The 20,743-nt window shown below is 41.8% G+C and overlaps 1 protein-coding gene across 2 annotated transcripts in view; it reads right to left on the bottom strand.

The window, feature by feature from the left end:
• LOC135986116 (carbonic anhydrase 3-like) overlaps window positions 1–20,743 on the bottom strand; it is a 48,295-nt gene that overhangs the window by 9,769 nt on the left and 17,783 nt on the right. The window contains exons 1-2 of one of the 2 annotated variants that reach the window (XM_065629925.1): window positions 7,684–7,900; window positions 6,924–7,121 (exon numbers count right to left, since the gene is read on the bottom strand). The exons of the other annotated variant lie outside the window; for it this stretch is intronic. Coding sequence (XP_065485997.1) covers window positions 6,924–7,121; window positions 7,684–7,729 — 244 coding nt within the window. The 5' untranslated portion in view covers window positions 7,730–7,900. Of the gene's footprint in view, window positions 1–6,923; window positions 7,122–7,683; window positions 7,901–20,743 lie in introns of those variants that run through there. 2 annotated transcript variants of the gene reach the window in all.

Raw genomic sequence — 20,743 nt, 5'->3', positions numbered from 1 at the left:
TTAGTCTATAAATAGAGAGTAGCTTTTACTGAGCACACTTTAAGCAGACAGATTGATGCAGAGACTAAGATGCCTATAAAGCAACATCTCCTGAAGGACAAAACGGTGTTTTCTTTCATAGAAATACCCGAAATGTCAACATAAGTAAATGAAATTTCCCTATGCTTTAAAAAAGGTAAATGAAAGTTACAAGAACAAAGTTCTCCAATATCTAAAACATAAAAAATCCCAAACTATGTCTGCATAGCTCAAAGTTAGTAAAAGAAATCTTTATTTTTTCAAAAACATGTGGCTTGAAATCTGAATTCTAAAAGTGTCTTTATCGTCTTGGCGTTTTGTTTTCAGAAAATACTAACACAAATAAATATGCATCCATATACCAGTTTGAAAAAGAATATGAGGTATCTTTGTTTGTCAGTGTTTTAAGTGGTACTAAAATATAGCTTTATTTTCATGTATTTACATAATTGCATGTACCAGGGAATTATCTAATAATTATTACACTGGAAATGTTCACCTTAAATATCTGAGGGTCTCAGTTTGAAGGCTGTGATCGCTGTTCTCCTACCACAAAACACTTACAAAAGGATGCTTTTCTAGAAGGCCCCATGACTCACTCTGAGCTTCTACCTATGAGACTGCATGAAATGACAAGCAAGAGCTTTACAGAAGGAACCTGCAGGCTCACTCCATCATGCACGGGCAGACAGCTTTCCTCTTAGTGCTCTGCAATACTGTGTAATCCTTTTCAGGCGGCCAGCTGAATGGCTGGACTCGCTTCTGAATACTGGAAACGTGGCATTTCTGTTGCTGTTACCGCTTTGCGGGAAGAAACATGATGGCCACAGCAGACTTACCAAAACGTAGCCCCCTTTAACTTGCTGTCATTAAGGTAATGCAGGAGTCCACAAACCAGCCCAAGAAGACAAGGGAGAAAAGTATTCTCTCCTTTTCGGCACCTTATCATTGCAAACTCTATTACCCCGTTGCTCTGACTATGGGTTTGCCCATCTCCCTCCACCAGTGCCTAACACCAGACCTAAAAATGTCCTGTCAGTCTGAAGTGCTCGCTCAAGTTCCGTGTCCCTCCAGCCACGTTAAAGAACCGTCTATCACAAAGCAATCCCACATGGACACACATGTGGACATCAGTCCCAGCAAAAAAGCTCACCCTTTATTTGATTTATCATAAATTGAGCAGCACGAGACAGAACCAGCTAATAAAAGAATGCGGGGTTTTTTTTCCCCACCCTCAATATAATCACCGAGGTAGAAGTTTGCCCCAGAGAGGGCAAGTGTTGCACTGGAGGGTGTAACTAACATGAGAAAAAACTCTCTATCTCACTCTGCATGTTTACACAGCAAAATGAAGGTGTGATGTAGTCTGAGTGGTGATGGCCACTGCACTTCAGCTTAGTTAGCAGGCTGACCTTAGCAACAGAAACGTGCCAAGAAGGTTATGAAATAAATCCATCCACTTCCTGAGCAGTTTAGGTAGGGGCCTGGTTGTTAATCTGAGCTAATGGCAATTGTCATATATCCTCACTGAACTAAAACTGGCAAAGTTATGCCCACACAAATGCCTTCCCTGTTTGCTGTGAAATTCAGGTGGAAAAACTCAAGGAGCACTAAACAGACTCATGAAGTGAGTTGCAGTTATAAACATGAGAAGAACTAACTGTTCTTGTAAGATTTATGATCCTCATATCCTGCCAAATCCATAAAATGAACTAGTAAACCACAATTAAATTCAATTACTATGGTATTACTACATGGCAATTGAAAAAGATACATTACTTTCGTTATTCTGCTTTATAACAGAATCTAATAGTGAACTATAAAACCCACAGCTTTTTAATGTCAGTGCCCCATTTCAGATGTTATAAAAAGACCTCGTTCAAAAGAGGATTTCCACACCAAAACACTCGGGCTAACTGCAGGGATAACATGTATTTCCTGAAAGCTTTTGGAACAATTTACACAGTTCTCACTGAAATGTTCTTTAAGCAAACACTGAATATATATGCAGAAGAATGACTTTTGTTTGTATTTGAAGTTTGTACTCTTACAGGGACACACTGGGAAAACAGAAGTGTCTGACAGAATTCTGTCAGCGTGCCACCCACCCTCACCTGCCCTGCAAGACACCTTTTCCAGTGTCATGCCCATTGACCAGAGCCTGTTCACCAGCGAGCTCCAGCATCATCTCTGTGACCTATAGCAGGGCTGAAATCCCCATCTCCAGTGGCAGAAAACTGACAGCCCGCGGCAGAACTGCAGCCTCAGCAGGCCCTTGACTGGTCATGAATATTCCTCTCTAACAGTCGCATGGAGGTTCAGTTAACAGAAACTCAACTCCTGAATGCCCTGTGCCCCAGCTCTGCAGTGCTCCTATTAACACTCACAGAATCACAGAATCACACAGAGTCACAGAATGTCAGGGGTTGGAAGGGACCTCAAAAAATCATCCAGTCCGATCCCCCTGCCAGAGCAGGAACACCCAGATGAGGTTGCACAGGAGGCGTCCAGGCGGGTTTTGAATGTCTCCAGAGAAGGAGACTCCACAACCTCCCTGGGCAGCCTGTTCCAGTGTCTGTCACCCTCACCATGAAGAAGTTTTTTCTCAAATTTAAGTGGAACCTCCTGTGTTCCAGTTGGTATCCACTGGCTCTTGTCCTATCATTGGTTGTCACCGAGAAGAGTCTGGCTCCATCCTTGTGACACTCACCCTTTAATATTTATAAACATTAATGAGGCCACCCCTCAGTCTCCTCTTCTCCAAGCTAAAGAGACCCAGCTCCCTCAGCCTTTCCTCATAAGGGAGATGCTCCACTCCCTTCATCATCTTCGTTGCTCTGCGCTGGACTCTCTCCAGCAGTTCCCTATCCTTCTTGAACTGAGGGGCCCAGAACTGGACACAATAGTCCAGATGCGGTCTCACCAGGGCAGAGTAGAGGGGCAGGAGAACCTCTCTCGACCTACTAACCACCCCCCTTCTAATACACCCCAGGATGCCATTGGCCTTCCTGGCCACAAGGGCACAGTGCTGGCTCATGGTCATCCTGCTGTCCACCAGGACCCCCAGGTCCCTTTCCCCTACACTGCTCTCCAACAGGTCATTCCCCAACCTATACTGGAACCTGGGGTTGTTCCTGCCCAGATGCAAGACTCCACTCCACTCCATACCCTCATGCAGACACTACAAATAGTAGATGTGTAAAACACTGCAGAAGAATTTAACTTTGCTGCATTTTGCACTGTGCAGTACAGCCAACAAGTGGAACGTGCCACAGCTACATCAGCACTGAGATTTAGTGGTGCTACTCTTGTAACGCCAACTGACTTCTTCCAGTGTGAATTCAGTACACAAAATGTTAAATAAATTTTTGCAGGAATCAACCAAAATGTGAGTATCTATGGACAAACTTCCCCCAGTTTTAATTAAAGTTCCTGGGATTTGTCATTGTTCTAGAACTAGTCAACAAATAAATGTTTATTCACGGGAAGCTGAGAATCAAAATCTCATTTGCAAAGATAAATGAGATTTCCCACAAAGTGATACTCTAGGAAATGCTGCCCACAAGCACCAGTCATGCTGAAAGAGACCGATAAGCAACAAGCTTTCACTACTTACAGTAACAGCCTCTTTAGGTTTTTTTTCATCATCCACTTCCAAAGGCACACATTCCTTTGACAAGAAATTCAAAGATTCTGCAAATAGCATCAAGGTAACCTTGTAAGAAAGTGTGCCTGCACTGAGGTACTCCAAGCCCTTAAATGTCACCCATCAAAAAGTCAGTAAAAAGAGAAGTAGCAACCTGTTTGACTGACAAATTTCTATAGGAAGTGTCAAGGAGATAACAAAACCAGACAAAGTGAGAAGATGAAGGAAGACATCCCTTTGACATAGTCTTAGTGTGTCTCTCCCCAGCTGCTGTGTCTGGGTTCCAGTACAAGGCTTATTTATCTTTACTGTTTACCAAATGATTGAATGTTTTGACCTAACCATCTACCTACAGGTATTGTAAAGAAAGCCAAAGAGTTATAAATTGTAAGGAAGTTACGAGCTACAGATCTCATAGAACATTATGCAGTGATTGCACCAGTTAGGCTGTCCCAGGACACTTCCCTGGGACAAATATTTTTGGAATTTTAAAAGCAAACGGACTCTCCAAGTAGAAATAAGATTGCAGCCCTGATTCAAAACAAACTCAGAGTCGCTGTTGGATCTAAAAGAGTATCTGAGTAGCCATTCAGGCCAAAAAACATTGCAGAGGTAGGCTGCCAAAGCACTCAAATCCTGGTATGGGCTTTATTGCGGCCATCACAAGGTGACACACCTACTGAGGAGGTTTTGATTTCAGCTCCCAGCTCTTTCCTGGATTTTGAGACTCCAGCCTCCTCCTGCAATGATTTTGCTGTGCCTAAAGTCCTTCTTCCACACAGCTATGGTGAGACAGGCAACAGAGTCCACAACAACCCATTAACGTGTACAGACAGGGAGCAGAGGCACGACACAGCTCCTAAAGCAAGTATCTGTCATCAAAGCCTTCAGTTGTATTGCAGATTCTTAAAGCCCACCAGACGTTATAAACAGCTGGAGATGAGTTCTCTGGTTCCTTCCACTAGACTAACTCCAAAGATAACACGAATAAGGCCTTCTTAAAGATAATACGTCAATTACGTTGGGTGGCACTTTTCCTGGAAGCTTCTCTCTAATCATTTGAATTTAACTGTCCCAATGGTGAATATTTGAAGTATTCCTGGCAGAGAAGACACAATAGAAGTGAAACTCAGGGACATCGAAAGTAATTCATTTTATCACTCACCTTTGCAATCTATTCAGCAATGTATTTAATCTATCAATAACGAAAATCTACATATAGCTACAGATATGCGTACGACCACTGTAACTGAAAACGTTAGGATTATAAAGGAAGCCCTTAGTTTTCTGGTTAACTCAGAAATAGTTCAGACAGAAAGACCAAGTGATTGATAGGTAGATAGATAGATAGATAGACAGATGATAGATAGATAGATAGATAGATAGATAGATAGATAGATAACGTCTTTGTTCCAAAGGAACAAAAGCTTCATTCCAATATGATTGCTATTATATATGCACGTACTATGCAGCAGGTGGTTCCTTGGCACAAAAAAAAAGTCACTGTGCATATCCTAAAACCATAAAACATGCTCAAGTCAGTAGGAGTATACACAGTGGAATTCGTCCTGCAATTAATATTATGTTAGGGAAGGAACAACACCCACAGACTCTGCAGGCAATGGTATAATAAAGGAGACATAACAATAAACACTGAAGGTTTCTTGCCTTCAAAGAGTTGAGAAATACACCTACTTTTTTTCCAGTGAATCACTTTATATTTCTGAGATCAGAACACAACAGTTACTGAGTAGTTCATCTGAAAAAAAATTCAGAACACTCCAAAACTTTCTGCTCTTTGTGGCCACACTGTTGCATCCGTGCTGCAGAATGCTGTGCCTAAATACTCATTCCTGTGCAAAACCTGAGTAAATATAACAATAATTATTTTGACATTTACGACGATGATGCAATCATTGATAAATTTGATGCTGTTCAACAAATAACACAAATGGTAAAAAATGGGAAGTAATGGTCATGGAGGTCTTCTCATATGCCACAGCTACATCTCTTTACTGATGTATCGTGTTATGTGACATTAATCATATTTTTATTCAAATAACACTAAAGATTCCCACTTTGCAAGACAAGTAATCAGACTCTTGTCTGCATAGTCATTTGTGAGTTTTGATAGTGCACTAGCTAGTCCAGCCTACATATATTTTGATCCTCAGCTCTCATGAAAATCAAGTCATTCATTAAAACCATGCCCATAGGTATACAGCTGACAATCCTAATTATATTGTAATAGAAATTAGAATTTGTAATGCAGTTAAGAAATACGTCTCTACACCATAGAAGACAGATTTTTCAATATTTTACTGAAATTGACATTTCATTTTCCTTTTCTTACCATCCCATGTACTATAAACAATTCTGTTGACCTTGATACAAGAATAAAGAGTGAGGTATACATTTGTTTTTTTCCTTTTTATCTCAGTACTAATGCAACTTCATACTTCTATTAGTAACATTTTTTCCTTTGAATTATAGCCAACAGTATTAACATGAAATGTCAGTGGTTCTGCCAACAGAAACTAAATACTTCTAGCACCTGTTAAACAGAAGAGACATATCTCTTCAAAATATATAACTCTCTAGCTCTTAAAAGCTATGCAATATATATGTAGCACATTGTATGTTGTCATAACTACGAACAGATAAAAGGTTTTGGACATTAAAGCTGAAACACTGGAATTTCTCAGCCCTGTAGTCCTCATTAAGAGAAAATCTCATGAATGCCCAGGGGAGTTTTAACTGATTAAATACTGTGACTTTGTGGCAACCTCTGGTTCATTGCTTCATTTATCAGAAATTATATGGGTACAGTTTTCAAATATTGTACCTTCAGCCATATACACAGTAAAAGATATTCTGCTGGGCATCTCAAATAGCCTTGAATGGAGAAATTCAGTCCTCAGAGGCAAAGCCTGGACTCCACACTCCTGGAAAGCAACACAACTGCAACGGCTTTTGTAAGTGCAGAAATTTGCCTTATACCTTAATACATCCTGCAGCAAACTTCTTTGCAGCTCTCTCCACCCCCTAGGATTTAACCTATGGACTTTCGGAAGTAGTCACAGGCCTTTCCCAGCAGCTGTGCAGGGCACTGGAGTCACAGAAACCTGTACATCACACGCGGGCAGTACATAGAGACCTCCTGACAGCCATGAGCATTCACAGCGCACTCTGTCTTCCAAGCAACTTGCGAAATAGTCACTCATATCTAATGACAGCTTGAGATGGAAACAAAACTAACCTGATCTGTCGAAAGAATCGTCAAATACAACTCTGCAGGTTTTCCCATTATTGAGGATGGTTTTAGCTGCACCAGGATCATAACTAGCAAACCACGGTAGTAGGGAGCGATCATAATGCACTTCTTTGTTATTTATTTCAATAGGTGACTGATGGCGTCCTTTGGCAATTGGGTAATTCTTGTGCCACTGATCTGGTCCTAGAAAGAATACAGACAAATACCTTGAAAACATTTTCCAGTTAGGTATGAATCGTACTTGTATTACAATAAATGCAAGCTTGGCTTTGCTTAGCTATAGAACATCAATAAAATTTATTAATAAGTAGGCTATTAGTCACCTGGCTGTTAGTCATGACCTGTCAATAGTTTCATTGTATAAAAAGTAATTAGATCATTGTATTGGAATATTAGGTACTGAAAGTAATTTGACTAAACCAAACCTCTCATAACAGCCTCAGGACTCTACACGTGAGAAGACTGACAACACAGCAAAGAGGGAAACGGGAGGTGTATGCTCCAAATCCAGCAGTGGCTGGAAATACGACGGGATACACCTAAAGATTCAACTGTGCCACCATGTACCCACATGGCCAGAGAAAAGGCCAGTGATGTCTGAAGAGGGCAAAAATTTGAAACGCGGATTTAACTATCGCAATGGTTTTAACAAGACCTTCACGTGACAAAGGGGCACACACGGGCACTGCTCCTCCCGCACCAGGGCTAACCTAGCGCTGGGTTTGAAACCTCTGCTCCCACTCACCGTTGTCGCTGTCGTAGCCCCACGGGTAGTAGTTGGGGTTGATCATGGTGCCGCTGCCGCTCCCCGGCGCTCAGCCTCAGCCTCCCCCGGCGGCTCCGGCAGGACGGTGGCCTCGTCTCACGGCGGCTTTTTATAGACTCCCGCCAACTCCGTGCCCTTCCCCGCCGCCGGCGGGACGGCTGGGACGGTGGGGCCCGGCCGGCGGGGGCGGGGAGCGCCGCGGGGAGCGCCGCGCCGCCCGGCAGCGCCCGCCCGCCGCGCCCGCCCGGCAGCGCCCGCCCGGCAGTGCCCGCCTCGCAGCGCCCGCCCGCCGCGCCCGCCCGGCAGCGCCCGCCCGCCGCGCCGCCCTGGGGCGCCCGGGGGATTCTCCCCGGAGCTGCCCGCAGGGTGCGGGAGTCGCGGGGGTCCCGCTGTGGTGTGTGGGGTGCAGAGGGCGATCCCGGCGTGGGACAGCAGCTGGGACCCCGCCTGGCTCCCCGGCTGAGCTGGCCACCTGGGACTGCGGGGAAAGGAGCCCACGGGGGCTGCGCTGGGGAGGGGACAGGGACGGCTGCCGGCCGCCCCGGCGTTAGAGCAGGCTGCCCGGGGCGGTGGTGGATTCACTGCCCCTGGAGGTGTTTAAAATATGCGTAGATGAGGTTCTCAGGGACATGGTTTAGTGCCGGGGTTAGGCTCTGGGTGGACTCGGTGATCCTGACGGTCTCTTCCAACTGAAATGATTCTGTGATTCTATGAAATGGGAATACAGAAAAGCGGGGATGTCCAGAACTAAGTGCAGGCAATGTGGGAATGTTTTCCAAATTCGAATATGTATTACACACACAGACAGGCGTAAAACGGGAAGCTTAACCTGGCTGCTTTCAGAAACGGGATTTACAGGTTACAGGCAGCTTTTTATGGCTGTTTCTTGAAACCTCCTTTGCTGTAAGACCCCGTCAGGTTGGGAGAAGACTGTGTTTGCGATGTGTTTCCCACTGGATGTGCAGCACAGCCCTGCTCTGGAGGTCAGCTGGGGCCGAGGGCTGAGTCCAGCAGCACCTGTGTGCAAATGGCTGTCACAGGTTCACACCCTTCCCCATCGAATTCCCGCATACTCGCTTGGGTTCCAGCACTGCTCTCTACTGCGCTGTCTCCCACCGCCTTCGTTAACAGCTCCCCTGCAAAAATCCAGTAGCATTAATTGCCCCAGCCTTTAACAACGTGCTGCTTCCTACTGCAAGGATTCTTGGAAGCTGGAAATCATTAAACTAGCTGAAGATTCAGTTCCTGCCAGCGCCAGATGAAGTCTTTATTATCAGATTAAGCATAGGATCTGTTTGTTTTGCTTCAACTCTAATTCTCCTTTCATTTAGCAGGGTGTTATGCATCGAATTGAACTTAAAATTGTAAGCGTACTTGTGAGTGTGCACGCATTCCTTATGGGACTCACATGTGACACATAGAAATGAAACGACTCCTAAAAATATTTGTTATTCTGACACATAGGGAATTATGGAGCGAGTTAGAGAAGACAGACATTAGCACCAGTGGTGTAAAATGCATGAGGGGCTGACTAGGCAGAAGACAAGACGTTGGACTGAAAGATGAATTGTTGTGATTTAAATTTTGGTAGACTTTCTGAATAAGGAGAAGTGAGATTACTTTATTTGATAGTAATGAAATGGGGACACAAGTAAGAGTTGGTTAAAGAAGAATGCAGATGACATAGGTTGTAAGTTGGTGTTGTCATACAGGAAAGTCCAATAATCCTGAAAATTGTGTAAACTACGATGGGTAAAATTTAGTGGGAGGAAGTGCAATCTGCTGGTCGTTAATGATGGTCTTGGCTAATATGTTTTTTCTGGTCTGAAATGGAAGTGAAAGAGGGGTTTGTTGGTCATAAAATGCAAATAAGCATTACCAGGCAGGAAGTGCTCACTGAAAAACAGGCACAAACTGGGGCCATGTCACTGGACCAGGAGAGATCCTGGAATGACCTCATCTGAAACAGGTCTTTCATCCTCCTAAAGCTGAATTAGGATGAATTGGAACAGGTGCAGGTGAGACCAGGGAACCAAAGAGCCTCTTTTACAAGGGGAGACTATAAAAGCTTAGTGGGCTTTGCAGAGTGAACAAATGGTAAGTGGGGAAGTGACAGTTGTCTGCATACACACATCAGCAGAGAGGGAAACACCAAGAAATGAGAAGAGTTGTTGAAGCTGAAGAGCAATATCAGCCAAGGAACAATTACATACACATTCGCCATGAACAACTGAGGCAAGATAACAGATGAAGGTTTGGAACCACCCAAGATTCCAGTAACTTTGCAATATTAAAAGTGGAGAGGTGAACAAGGTACACAGGAACTATGTATTTTTGCCACACAGAACACATACTATTTCCCAGCTCTTCCTCAATTTCCACTTCCCACCATCTTCTCACTGCCATGATCCACAGGGAAATCTCCAGATCCTGAGCATCTCCCAGTGACTCAGTACACTTGCTCATCTTCTGGATAGACTTATACTGCAAACATGACCATAGCCTACCTGTAGTAGCCCAGGGCTGTGCACCTTTATTTCCAGTCCAACATTTGCTCAGATGGAACCCAACTCTCTTTACTTTTTCAAGTTCCTCAGTTTATTTATATAAAAACAGCTTTATTTTGCTCCTGAAAATCAACTTAGTGTTAAGTCAGGGAAACCATGAGAAAATTACACTGGGAAGAGGAGAGGAAAATAAATAAGAAATGGAGTTCTGATGCTTCCTCTACTCATGCATTGAAGTTGACCTGTTGGTGTCATCTGCAACATATAAAGCATCTTCACTCTCCCCATTTTTCCCATATGTGCCCTGCACCCACCAAAAGAACTTCCTTGCCCAGCCAGAAGGAGAAAGATGGCAAGAAGACAAAGCCCTCAGCAATGTAATGTAATGTAATGTAATCTAATCTAATCTAATCTAATCTAATCTATTAAATTCACTCTGCTTTAAACAGGAGCTGTTCTAGATGACCTTCTTCCACAGTGATTCTTTTAAAGATTTTATTAATATATCATAGAATCATTAAAACTCTCCCAAATGAAATTTGAAGACTTATCACCATTTCACACCCACACCAGGACAGGAATCATGCTAGTGAATTATCAGGCACAAGGCAAGTAATTTAATAAACCTGGTAGGACATAAACCAGTTTTGTGCATAAAGGCATCACTTATTATGCCAAATCCTGGAAGACTCCCACGTGGAGGAGAGGCATCAGTACCAACAGGATCCGCAATGGAGTATGGAAACTAGCAAACATCATAGGTAAGCAAAGACAGGGATTAGGGTATTTTGAAAGAAAAATAGTGAATGATATGAACTAAACTGTAGCTCAGCATGGACAAATTTACCATTACAAATTAGCTACCAAGATTGTTTTCAGTATCACTGCTCATTTATTTAAACCTAGTCTCCTTTAACACTCCTCCCACTATCCATAATTGTACTCAGAAGAACAATTAATAATGTTCACTGATAGTTACTTACCCACATTTGAAAAGGAATTTTTTTTTTTTATGTTAAGGATAACAGTAAAGAAAGAAAGAGGGGGAAAAAACCCAGACCCACGCACAACAGATGTTTACTTTCATTGTTTTAGAGCCATTAGTAATTTCTAAGGAACAAGATATAGCCTCACCCAGTTTTCTGAATAAATAGCCAAATGTAATATAAAGCACTGTATCTTTTACACCTACTTAAACAGACAAATTTGAGGTTGCACTTTACTGGCTGGCTAGGAAGACTCCGTAAATACAGCTTTTTCTGTCCACATACGGCATTTTTCCAGAGTCACTGTTCTGAACTCCTTGCATTTCAACGACCTAAAAGGGACTGTGGAAAGAAGAAGCAATCTAAGAAAAATTTTTGACCTCTGACGGTTTAACTTAACCTTCAAATCAAATAAGTAAGTTACTCCTGAGGAAGGAAAACAAACAAACAAACAAACAAAACCCCAGAAAAAACACAGATGTCCTTTATGCATCTGCTTTCACTGAGTTTCTTTTCTGTGGGACCTGAGGGTCACCAAAAATACCAGATTAGACAGGGGACTTTCTTCTGTCTTCTTCCTCTCTGATCCTCTTTATTTTTCCAGACAATGTTCTTACTCCTTCCCTCTGGATTTCCGTCCTTTCTGCTGTGTCCATGAACACATCTCCTGTTGAAATAGTCACTCACTTCCTTCTCGGAAAAGCCCTGTGTAGAATCCTTTAAAAACACTGGCCTTACCAGCTGGAGATCTCCTTTTCCAGCAAAAGAAAGCCTTTAAAAGTCTTTGCTGGGCTTTTCCTTACTGAACATGGCCTAAGTTCTGAACTGAAATATTTCTGCAGTATAGCTAGTGAGAGGCAAGGTCCTAGGACAGAAGGTGTAGCATGAATCCACATTCCTTCCAGGTCATGGAGAAGCATCTTCTGTGTCAGTAAACTAAAATCCCTGAGGCACACGGTGGGAGGGTAGATCTGCAATTGTGAGGATCCATCAGCCAAAGCCTTGATGCTGCTGATGGTGGTGGGGACAATGATAGAAAAATGACTTCCAGAAATAGATAAGAGATTGTGTTTGCTCATGTTTCATAACCCACTTCCAGAGAGTGGAGGAGGTCACTATTTCTAGCAATCCTGACATAGTGATTCCTCCCCAATGACTTTATTTAAGCTTTGCTCAAGGGACCAGGAATTAGTGCAAGGTCCTTGACTGGTTAGCAAACTATCACCTCTTTATATTGATTCCATCCCTCATGATTGTTTACTTCTCTTTACAAATTGCATAAGACAAAAGATCGTTAACCCAAGAGTATGTAGTCTCATTTTGAACTAGTACAAGCATGATTCCAGTTCAAAGAGGCAAAGGCGCATAGTTGGCCAAGAGATTTAAGTTGGACAGTTATATTTACTTCTCATACATATGCTTGGACTTTACAATTCAACTAATAATACCAATCACATTAAACTAGGGCTTTTTCAGGAGGCATGAAGAATTTACTTGAAGCTTATTCTGAATTTAGGTCCAGGGCCAGGGCATGCACAAAAATGTTTTAATAAAATGCTATGTACATTCAAAGTATCGACCTAAGAATTACTATATTTCTCCATAGCATAATTATGTCTTTATACCTGGATCTAGATATATATATTTCCAAAACTCATCAAATCAAAATGTATTCATTTTGCTTTCATTATAAATATAAAGGTACATTTATTCTTCCAGATTGATCACATATTTCACAGAAATCTCAGCAACTAAGATGCTTTCATCTCTAACTATAGAAATTTCCCATACTGACATTTTGCTGAGAACATGAGAAAGAATCTATGAACCCATGGCACTAGCCAGCCACACAGAGAGGTAAATTGTAGAGCCAGTGAAAATACTTTTAATGTATAACCATATAAATAAATGTAATTGCCAGCCTCCTTCTTTCATAACAAAAGTGGTACTTCTGTAATTACTCTTTTGAGGTCTAGGAAGAATCAGCGTCTGCTGTGTTAAGTTATTAGAGGATACTCATCCAGAGAGTCTTGTTCCTTGCATGTTTTCTTTGCAGAACTAAGTGAAGAAAGAAATATAAAGTGTGATTGAGAAAGTGCACTATTAAGACAGAAAAAATCCTTCTTCCATTTCGAGGCAGACCAATAGCAATAACAATTAAGATCAGACTTAATCTTTTATCACATGCTGCCACTTATATAGCACGCCCCAACCCCAGTTTTGGCTTATTCGTATAAACACTGAAACATATTGCATCTTTAATTCAAGCATTTTTTTTCCCCAGACAGTAATTATTTTCTTCTCTCTTTGCCTCTTCCTCCTCATCCCTACATTGTTTGTACAAGGGAGAACAAGACAATGGAAGAGCATTGCTCTTCAGAGCTGAGCCTTTGCCAAAAGGCTATGCTTGCTAAGGCCATGCTTAATTCTCTAGGGTTATATCTATCTTTATAATACTGAATTGCTTCTGCAAGAGACTGAGAATGCTAACTCACACATTTGCATCTGTTTCACCCCAAAATAAACTTTTCATATAGTATTTACAAAATGGAATACAGAGCAGAAGGAACAGATTAAGAGATCTGTGCGAAAGTTATCCAACCCATCTGTGGTTCCCAAATTGTAAGAACTGAGACTACAGCAGGTGCTTCCCACCATCTTCAGAGATTGCATCCAGAGCCTTCAAATGTGAAGTTTGGTGGTGAGTATATGTAACAGCTTAAGCAGAGACAATGTGAGAGCTGAAAGTCCTCTGGATATTTTGTGGATCACCAGAAGAGAGCAAAGAAGTCATACTTCACAAGAATGGCTATCAGCTGCTGGCAAAGTTAGCTATAATTTTACATGAAGAAAGGAAGATGCACAAATACTTAGTTGTTTGACTGTTATTTAATATAATCCCCCAAAAAACCTCAAAAATGGGCTGGTGACACCCAGAAAAGTAATTGGCTTAAGAAATATTAAGTAGAAAATATTTTTCCCATTTTTCATTTCGTTATTGAGACTCAGCATAGGGATGTATTGGTGATAAAATGTAGATAGAAATGAGGATTTCAAATTTTATCTTCAAAAATAAACAGAAATATTGCTACTAGAAATGATGTTATCTTTTAAGGGAGTGAATGAAACACTGCTTTTCAAAAGGATATAGTCAGAAAGTGTTGTATTAGTCTCATATCTATACATGAAAGGTGTCTGAGGAGGATAAAATTCCAGTATTTTTGGCTACTAGGAAAGTCCTCTTACTGAACTGCTGGTGAGCTACAGTGCTACAGGTATTTGTAGAGTAGGCATGTTATTCAGTATGTGTGGAAAACGCATATATGCAATAGAATAAAAATATGAGGGAGATGTCTTGCTGACAAAAGGGAGGCATTTCATGCCACTTTATACATGTAAACTAGCCTAGAAAGATCTGACCTCAGAACCGCAGCATATTTTAAAAATGCGTTGGGATCAGCATCACAAAGCCCAGTTGGCTGGGTGTTATGACATCATCTTGATGACATTTCTCTGTCTGTCTGCTCGTAAGTAATGTGATAACTGTGGAGCGGCTGGCACCGCAGCACCCCGGCAGCTCAAACTCCCCTGCGCTTCTCGGCAGGTCGAATAAACAGCCAGCTGGTCGCGCCAGTTAATACTACGCTGCCCAGCTATAAACTGAATGTTTTCCCCAGTCGTCTTCCCAATTAGGCATATTTACTGATAAATCACTGGGTGATTTATTGACTGAGCAGGGAAAAAGAAGAGGGAAATAAAGGGAAGAAGAGAGAGATGAAACCTCTATTGTGTGGCAGAGAATAGCCCAAGCAAGCGACATATGGAGCCCTTGCTATAAGGAGAACAGGAGCTGAGTATGGGAAAAGGATAACGGAGACTGATATAAATTCCTGGGGCAAGCAGAAAAGAGAAAGGGGGCTGAACAGGAAGGAGCAGTGAAGAAAAAGACAGAAAAGGATTTGTGGCACAATAATTATTTGCATGACAGAAGACAGGCTGGTTTCCAGGAGTCCATAGAAAAGAAAGGAGAAAAGAAAGGCAGCTTGCAACGTCTGTGAGTGGAGAAGCAAGAAAAACCAATGGAAAGACAATAAGTACGTCCTGTAAAAGCACTAATGCATGGGTACAATCCTCCAGGATACAGAGTCCCCATTCTTGAAATTTAGTACATCTGTGATCAAAAAGAAAGAGGAAAGTCAAAGAGTTTATGCTAATTTAAATGAAATGAAGGTAGCTGGTACTATGAACAAGATTTGGTAGAGTATACATTATTGTCCTGGAGTGAAATTTCATTTATTTACTGGCAAACTTCAATGGCTTGAACAGTGGCACAAAATACAACCCCGGCAAGTTCAAGGATGAAATCCCAGGCTGGTATCCAGGGGAACCCAGACAGGCTGGAGAAATGGGCTGACAGGAACCTCATGAAGTTCCACAGGGGCAGTGCAAAGCCTTGCACTTGGGGGGGAACAACCTCCCAGCACCAGGACGTGCGCGGGGCCAACTGGCAGCTGTGCACAGGAGGACTCGGAGATCCTGGTGGACGGTGAATGGGACATGAGGCAGTGGTGTGCCCTTGCTGTGATACACACTGAGCTGCAGCAACAAGAGTGTAGCCAGCAGGTTGATGGGAATGATAATTTCCATGTCTTCAGTACTTGTGCAACTGCTTCTGGAGTCCAATTTTGAGCCTGCTAGTACAAGAAAGACATTGAACGAGTGTTGCGAGTGCCAGCATGACAGTCAGACGGCTGGAGCGCACAACAAGCAAGGAGAAGCTGGGAGTGCTGGATTTGTTCAGCCAGGAGCACAGGCTAAGACGTGCCTGGTTTAATTCTGCTTCACATCAGTGCCTGCCTGCAGAATCACAGAATCACAAAAGGGCTGGGGTTGGAAGGGACCTCTGGAGATCATCTAGTCCAACCCACCTGCTAAAGCAGGTTCACCCAGCGCAGATGCACAGGAATGTGTCCAGGCGGGTTTCGAATGTCTCCAGAGAAGGAGACTCCACAACCTCTCTGGGCAGCCTGTTCCAGTGCTCTGTCGCCCTCAAAGTAAAGAAGTTTTTCTTCATATTCAGATGGAACCGCCTGTGCTTCAGTCTGTGCCCATTGCCCCTCATCCTGTCGTTGGGCACCACTGAAAGGAGTCTGGTCCCATCCTCTTGACATCCACCCTGGAGATATTTATAAACATTGATGAGATCCCCTCTCAGCCTTCTCTTCTCCAGGCTGAATAGACCCAGCTCTCTCAGTCTCTCCTCATAAGAAAGGTGCTCCAGACCCCTCATCATCTTTGTAGCCCACCACTGGACTCCCTCCAGTAATTCCTTGTCAGATTGCACCATTCCTCATCCAATTGCACCATTTCACAGAACAGTTTTAGAATGATTGTTTTGTGCCTAGTACAAATAATAATATAACATCCATTCGATTTTAATTAGGAATTTGTGGAAAATAATACAACAAAAAAGAAGCTGCAGAAAGCATCATATTGTTTTGCAGCTGATTTGGCATAGCATGCCTGGCAGTGTGCAAAAGACATTCACACGGTGCTTCTCATTGAGCATGCCATTGTTGGTGTGACATGTCACAGCCAAGAAGCCAGCTTGTCATATGCCTTCCACTTCACTGAAATTCATGCCAGGCTATGGAAAACATGGGAGGCATGAATGGAAACCTAACAACAGCCACATCTTTGTGTGCCAAAATAAAAAGAACGACATACTGAATTAAATTATGTTGTTGTTATGTCACAATTCCTATTTTTTTCCACAGTTTCTGTTGTCAAAGAGCAGAATCTGATACTTACAGACTAAGAGTAGCTAGCTCTATAAAATCTCTTTCTGCCCAGATTTATTCTATTTTTATTGGTACTTATCTACAAAATCCCAGAGCTGCTATGGCATACTCTGCTCCACCACTTATATTGTTTAAAAGCCCACAGGTACAAAAATCTCCACTGAAACAAGAAAAAAAATGCAAATTTTGTCAGTAATTTTGTCACATTCTTAGGTAAAGGTTTTTATATGTGGATGAACTAGGAAAAAAACCCCAAGTAAACACATCTAGGTGAATGTTAAAAATGTATTGGCACTCTTGGCTGGAACGCTGGCTAAAACACTTGCCATATTTCAGCATATGTTCCTGTCTACCCACTTTGCAATGCAGTGCAGCTACAACACATAATTGTGAGCTCATTTGGATACTTTCTGAATGCCATCCAGCCACTTTTGTCGACTGCATTGTTTTGCCTTCTACCTTTCAATTCCTTTCAAAGCCCTGGAAAATATTTGCTTCTGCATGCGCTCACATTCACACACACACACACATTGCCCATGTTTAGTTGCCAGAGTCAACAGGTTGGTTTCATTGAATATACAGCAGGCTGGGTTGGACAACCAAAACATGCTCAAGAAATATATTACTAGATGGGCAGAGGACCCCATTAGGTTTGGGATAACAGCTTATATCACTACAGTAGTGGAGATGCTAATGCAAGATAAGCCAGAAACATGTGTTTCCATAGAAAGATCTCATCTTCAAAAGTCTACCCATGAGATGGGTCAGCCAGACTGGTGCATAGTGCAAGGAGCTCATAAAGTGCTCCAACAAGTCTGGTAACTCTTCATCTGCCTGCTTCTTCGAAAAAATCCAACAAGTCTGTATTTGCTGCTCCAGCACAGTTTGCAACCTGCAGTGACCCGTGCAAAGGGAAACACGCATTTTCAGACCAGACATAAGTAAGCAAGAAAACATCACCAAGAGAAAGACTGATGGTGGAAGGGCCTCCAAAAATCCCTCCAAAATTTAAAGAAAAAAAAAAGATGAAACTCTAGAACAGAGCCTGCTGCTAGAGACTGTAATGGCACAAGTCAAGCAGTGAGACACATAACCATTGAGACAGACTGGTGAAATATACTGTTGGTCTTATCAAGTACACACACATAGAAAAGCACAAGGGGAACCTTGTCCACAGCAAGACCTGATGCTGGATACATAATGCTGAGCCATAGATAATTTTGGAAACGTGAGAGGGGTTTTGGGCTGTGGCCAGTATAATTATGTTTATGGAGATGGACTTAGCTTCTGTTATGGCAAAGGCTGAGACATTTCTTTCCCCAGGTGCAACCCGGAGCATATTCCAAATGGAATAATTGTAAATAACAAAGTTATTTGTATGCTCTAACTAAGTGTCCATATAGTGATGGAAAAAAATAGAATCAAATAATAAATTCCAATAAATACTAACAGGATAGATGGTTTGTACAGAGATTCCCAGTGCAAGGAGTAGATGGGAAAGGTTTCTGCAGGTAATACTGCCCTGTGCCCTGTCCATCTGGGCTGTTTGGCAAAACTCCACATCCTAGTTTAAGATTATGTGAATGTTCCATATATTAGCTCCACCATTTCAGCTGGGGAAGCTTGACATTTTTTATGCATCTGACAGACCAGTCAGTAAAAGTCAGAAGCTGAGACAAGGAGATGTTCAACAGCTTGTCTTCTTCTGACTAGTTATAACCATGCATTGCTATGATGCTTATTTACCAGTTACAAACTTTTCTCTGTGCATGCATAAATGGACTTAATCAACTCCTTTTCCTGTCACATAAGGTATTATTGAATTGCCTTGCTGACAGGGAAGTGTGTGCACTTAAAGTGATAATGTCTATCCAGGTAACAAGTTTCAGAGGATGTCTTCTATTCAACAGCTCAGTCACAGTAAATATTGCCAAGTGAAGAGGTTACTCACTTGAACAGGCACGTCATGAACTGGACCTTACAATTCCATAATATGAAGATACAAATGCAAGTATTAAGAAATGAATTCACTGTTTAACGTAAAGCTCTATGGTTCTATGTGGAGTGTTGCCTAAATGTTGCTGTGAGGCTGTTCCAGGCAAATCTGAATCACGGGACTTCATTTCCTGATTAAAGACATTTCAATACAACAATTAAAAATTAAAAAAAAAGGAGAACTCTAGTGTAGTGTTGAATTTTGTTCAGCATTTAGAGAATTACAGAGCAAGAGGATACCAGAAACATTTAAAAATGGCTAGCCCTTCAGTCAGATCCTGTGACAAGTGAACACCCTCCTTCCAGCACCAATGACAGAGAATAACGAGGACAGCCAAGCTCAGCAAAGTAGCATGAGCAGCAGATTTTGTCAGGTTTCCAAAAATGACTATTGGCTGGCAATGCTTTTATTAAATTTAATTAATATAATTTTAATTATTTTATACTATTATATGTTAACCATCAAAAGTTCAAATTAATTGGAATATAAACCAACAGAAAGCAAAACTACGTGTAACTCAGATCATGTCCATGCGTAAAAGGTCACAATCAGGGTCCAACAAGAAGTTGCTCTTACAAAGAAATGCCAGGCAAGATTCTCTGCATTAGACCTTCACTCCACATCACCTCTAAGAGGAGGAGGAGATGCAAATATTTTTATTTTTGTTTTTTTAAGGCTATTGAAAGCACCTATAGGAACTCTGATTGTGAGTGTTCAAAATATTTTATGGGACTTCAGGGCCTTGAAATAGTCTGTGATGGACAACAGTATAAGAATGTAATTATTTGCGCTGTTAATTAATAACATCCCATATTCTCTTTAATCAGTCCTAGCAGGATTACTTCTTTAAAAGAAGACATGTTCCATATCCTCAGCTTTACTCAGATTACACTGACTCTACACCTTTTTCAGATTTTTTCAGTGGTGGAAGTTATAGCAAAGTGCTCTAAGACATTAGGCATGGAAAGTATTGTTTCTACACTCGCATCACCTTTCCGAACAGACACAATGAAATCAGTATTTCATTTATAGGTCTTACACACTACTGGGCAACAAATCAAATTTCATCTGTTTATTCAGGGGTCAGTAGCATTTGTTTAGCTATAAATTTGGGTATGCTGCAGACACTGATGCCATCTGTTGCTCAGTGGTATCTGACAAGAAAAATTATTCCTTGATTATACTCTTTCTCCAATAGAGATTTATTACACAGACAATGCCCAATGCTGTGGGAGCTCTTAAATTAGCACTTCATGGCTGGCAGCCTGCAGTGTTAAGAAAAAAAAAAAGAAAATCACTGTTCTCTGAAAGAAACCAACTTTAATGGAAACGTCTTTGTTTTTTAATTCAGCGGGGAAATTATCATAACCATGAAGGATGATTGAGACATCGCATACAGAAAGAAAAGGGATATGTAGACTGAAACAGATAATCAGACAGCTTATCACTAGTAGGCAGAACAACTTGTCCTGCAGTTCTGACCTCATGATTATTGAAACCAGCAACCAATTTGGTGCATATCAGTGAGAGATTTCCATCTGTAACTCCTCTTACCTTGTGATAGGATTCTTTGGGACTTTAGGAATGGCATTACAGATCCTAGCTGTACTTTTCTCAGCCTATAGAAGCAAAAGCACTACTATACAGAGGCTTTGCGTGCATAAACATGCTTTTTACGTAGAAATGGATACAATGGACACAAGTCCATTACTGTCAACATTTATTTAAACACAGGATCTTATAGCTCAA

Source organism: Caloenas nicobarica, chromosome 2, assembly GCF_036013445.1.
Source record: "Caloenas nicobarica isolate bCalNic1 chromosome 2, bCalNic1.hap1, whole genome shotgun sequence".
NCBI classification, from domain to species: Eukaryota; Metazoa; Chordata; class Aves; order Columbiformes; family Columbidae; genus Caloenas; species Caloenas nicobarica.
Note: the sequence above shows the minus strand (reverse complement) of the source record. Positions and strands in the feature narration are given on the sequence as shown.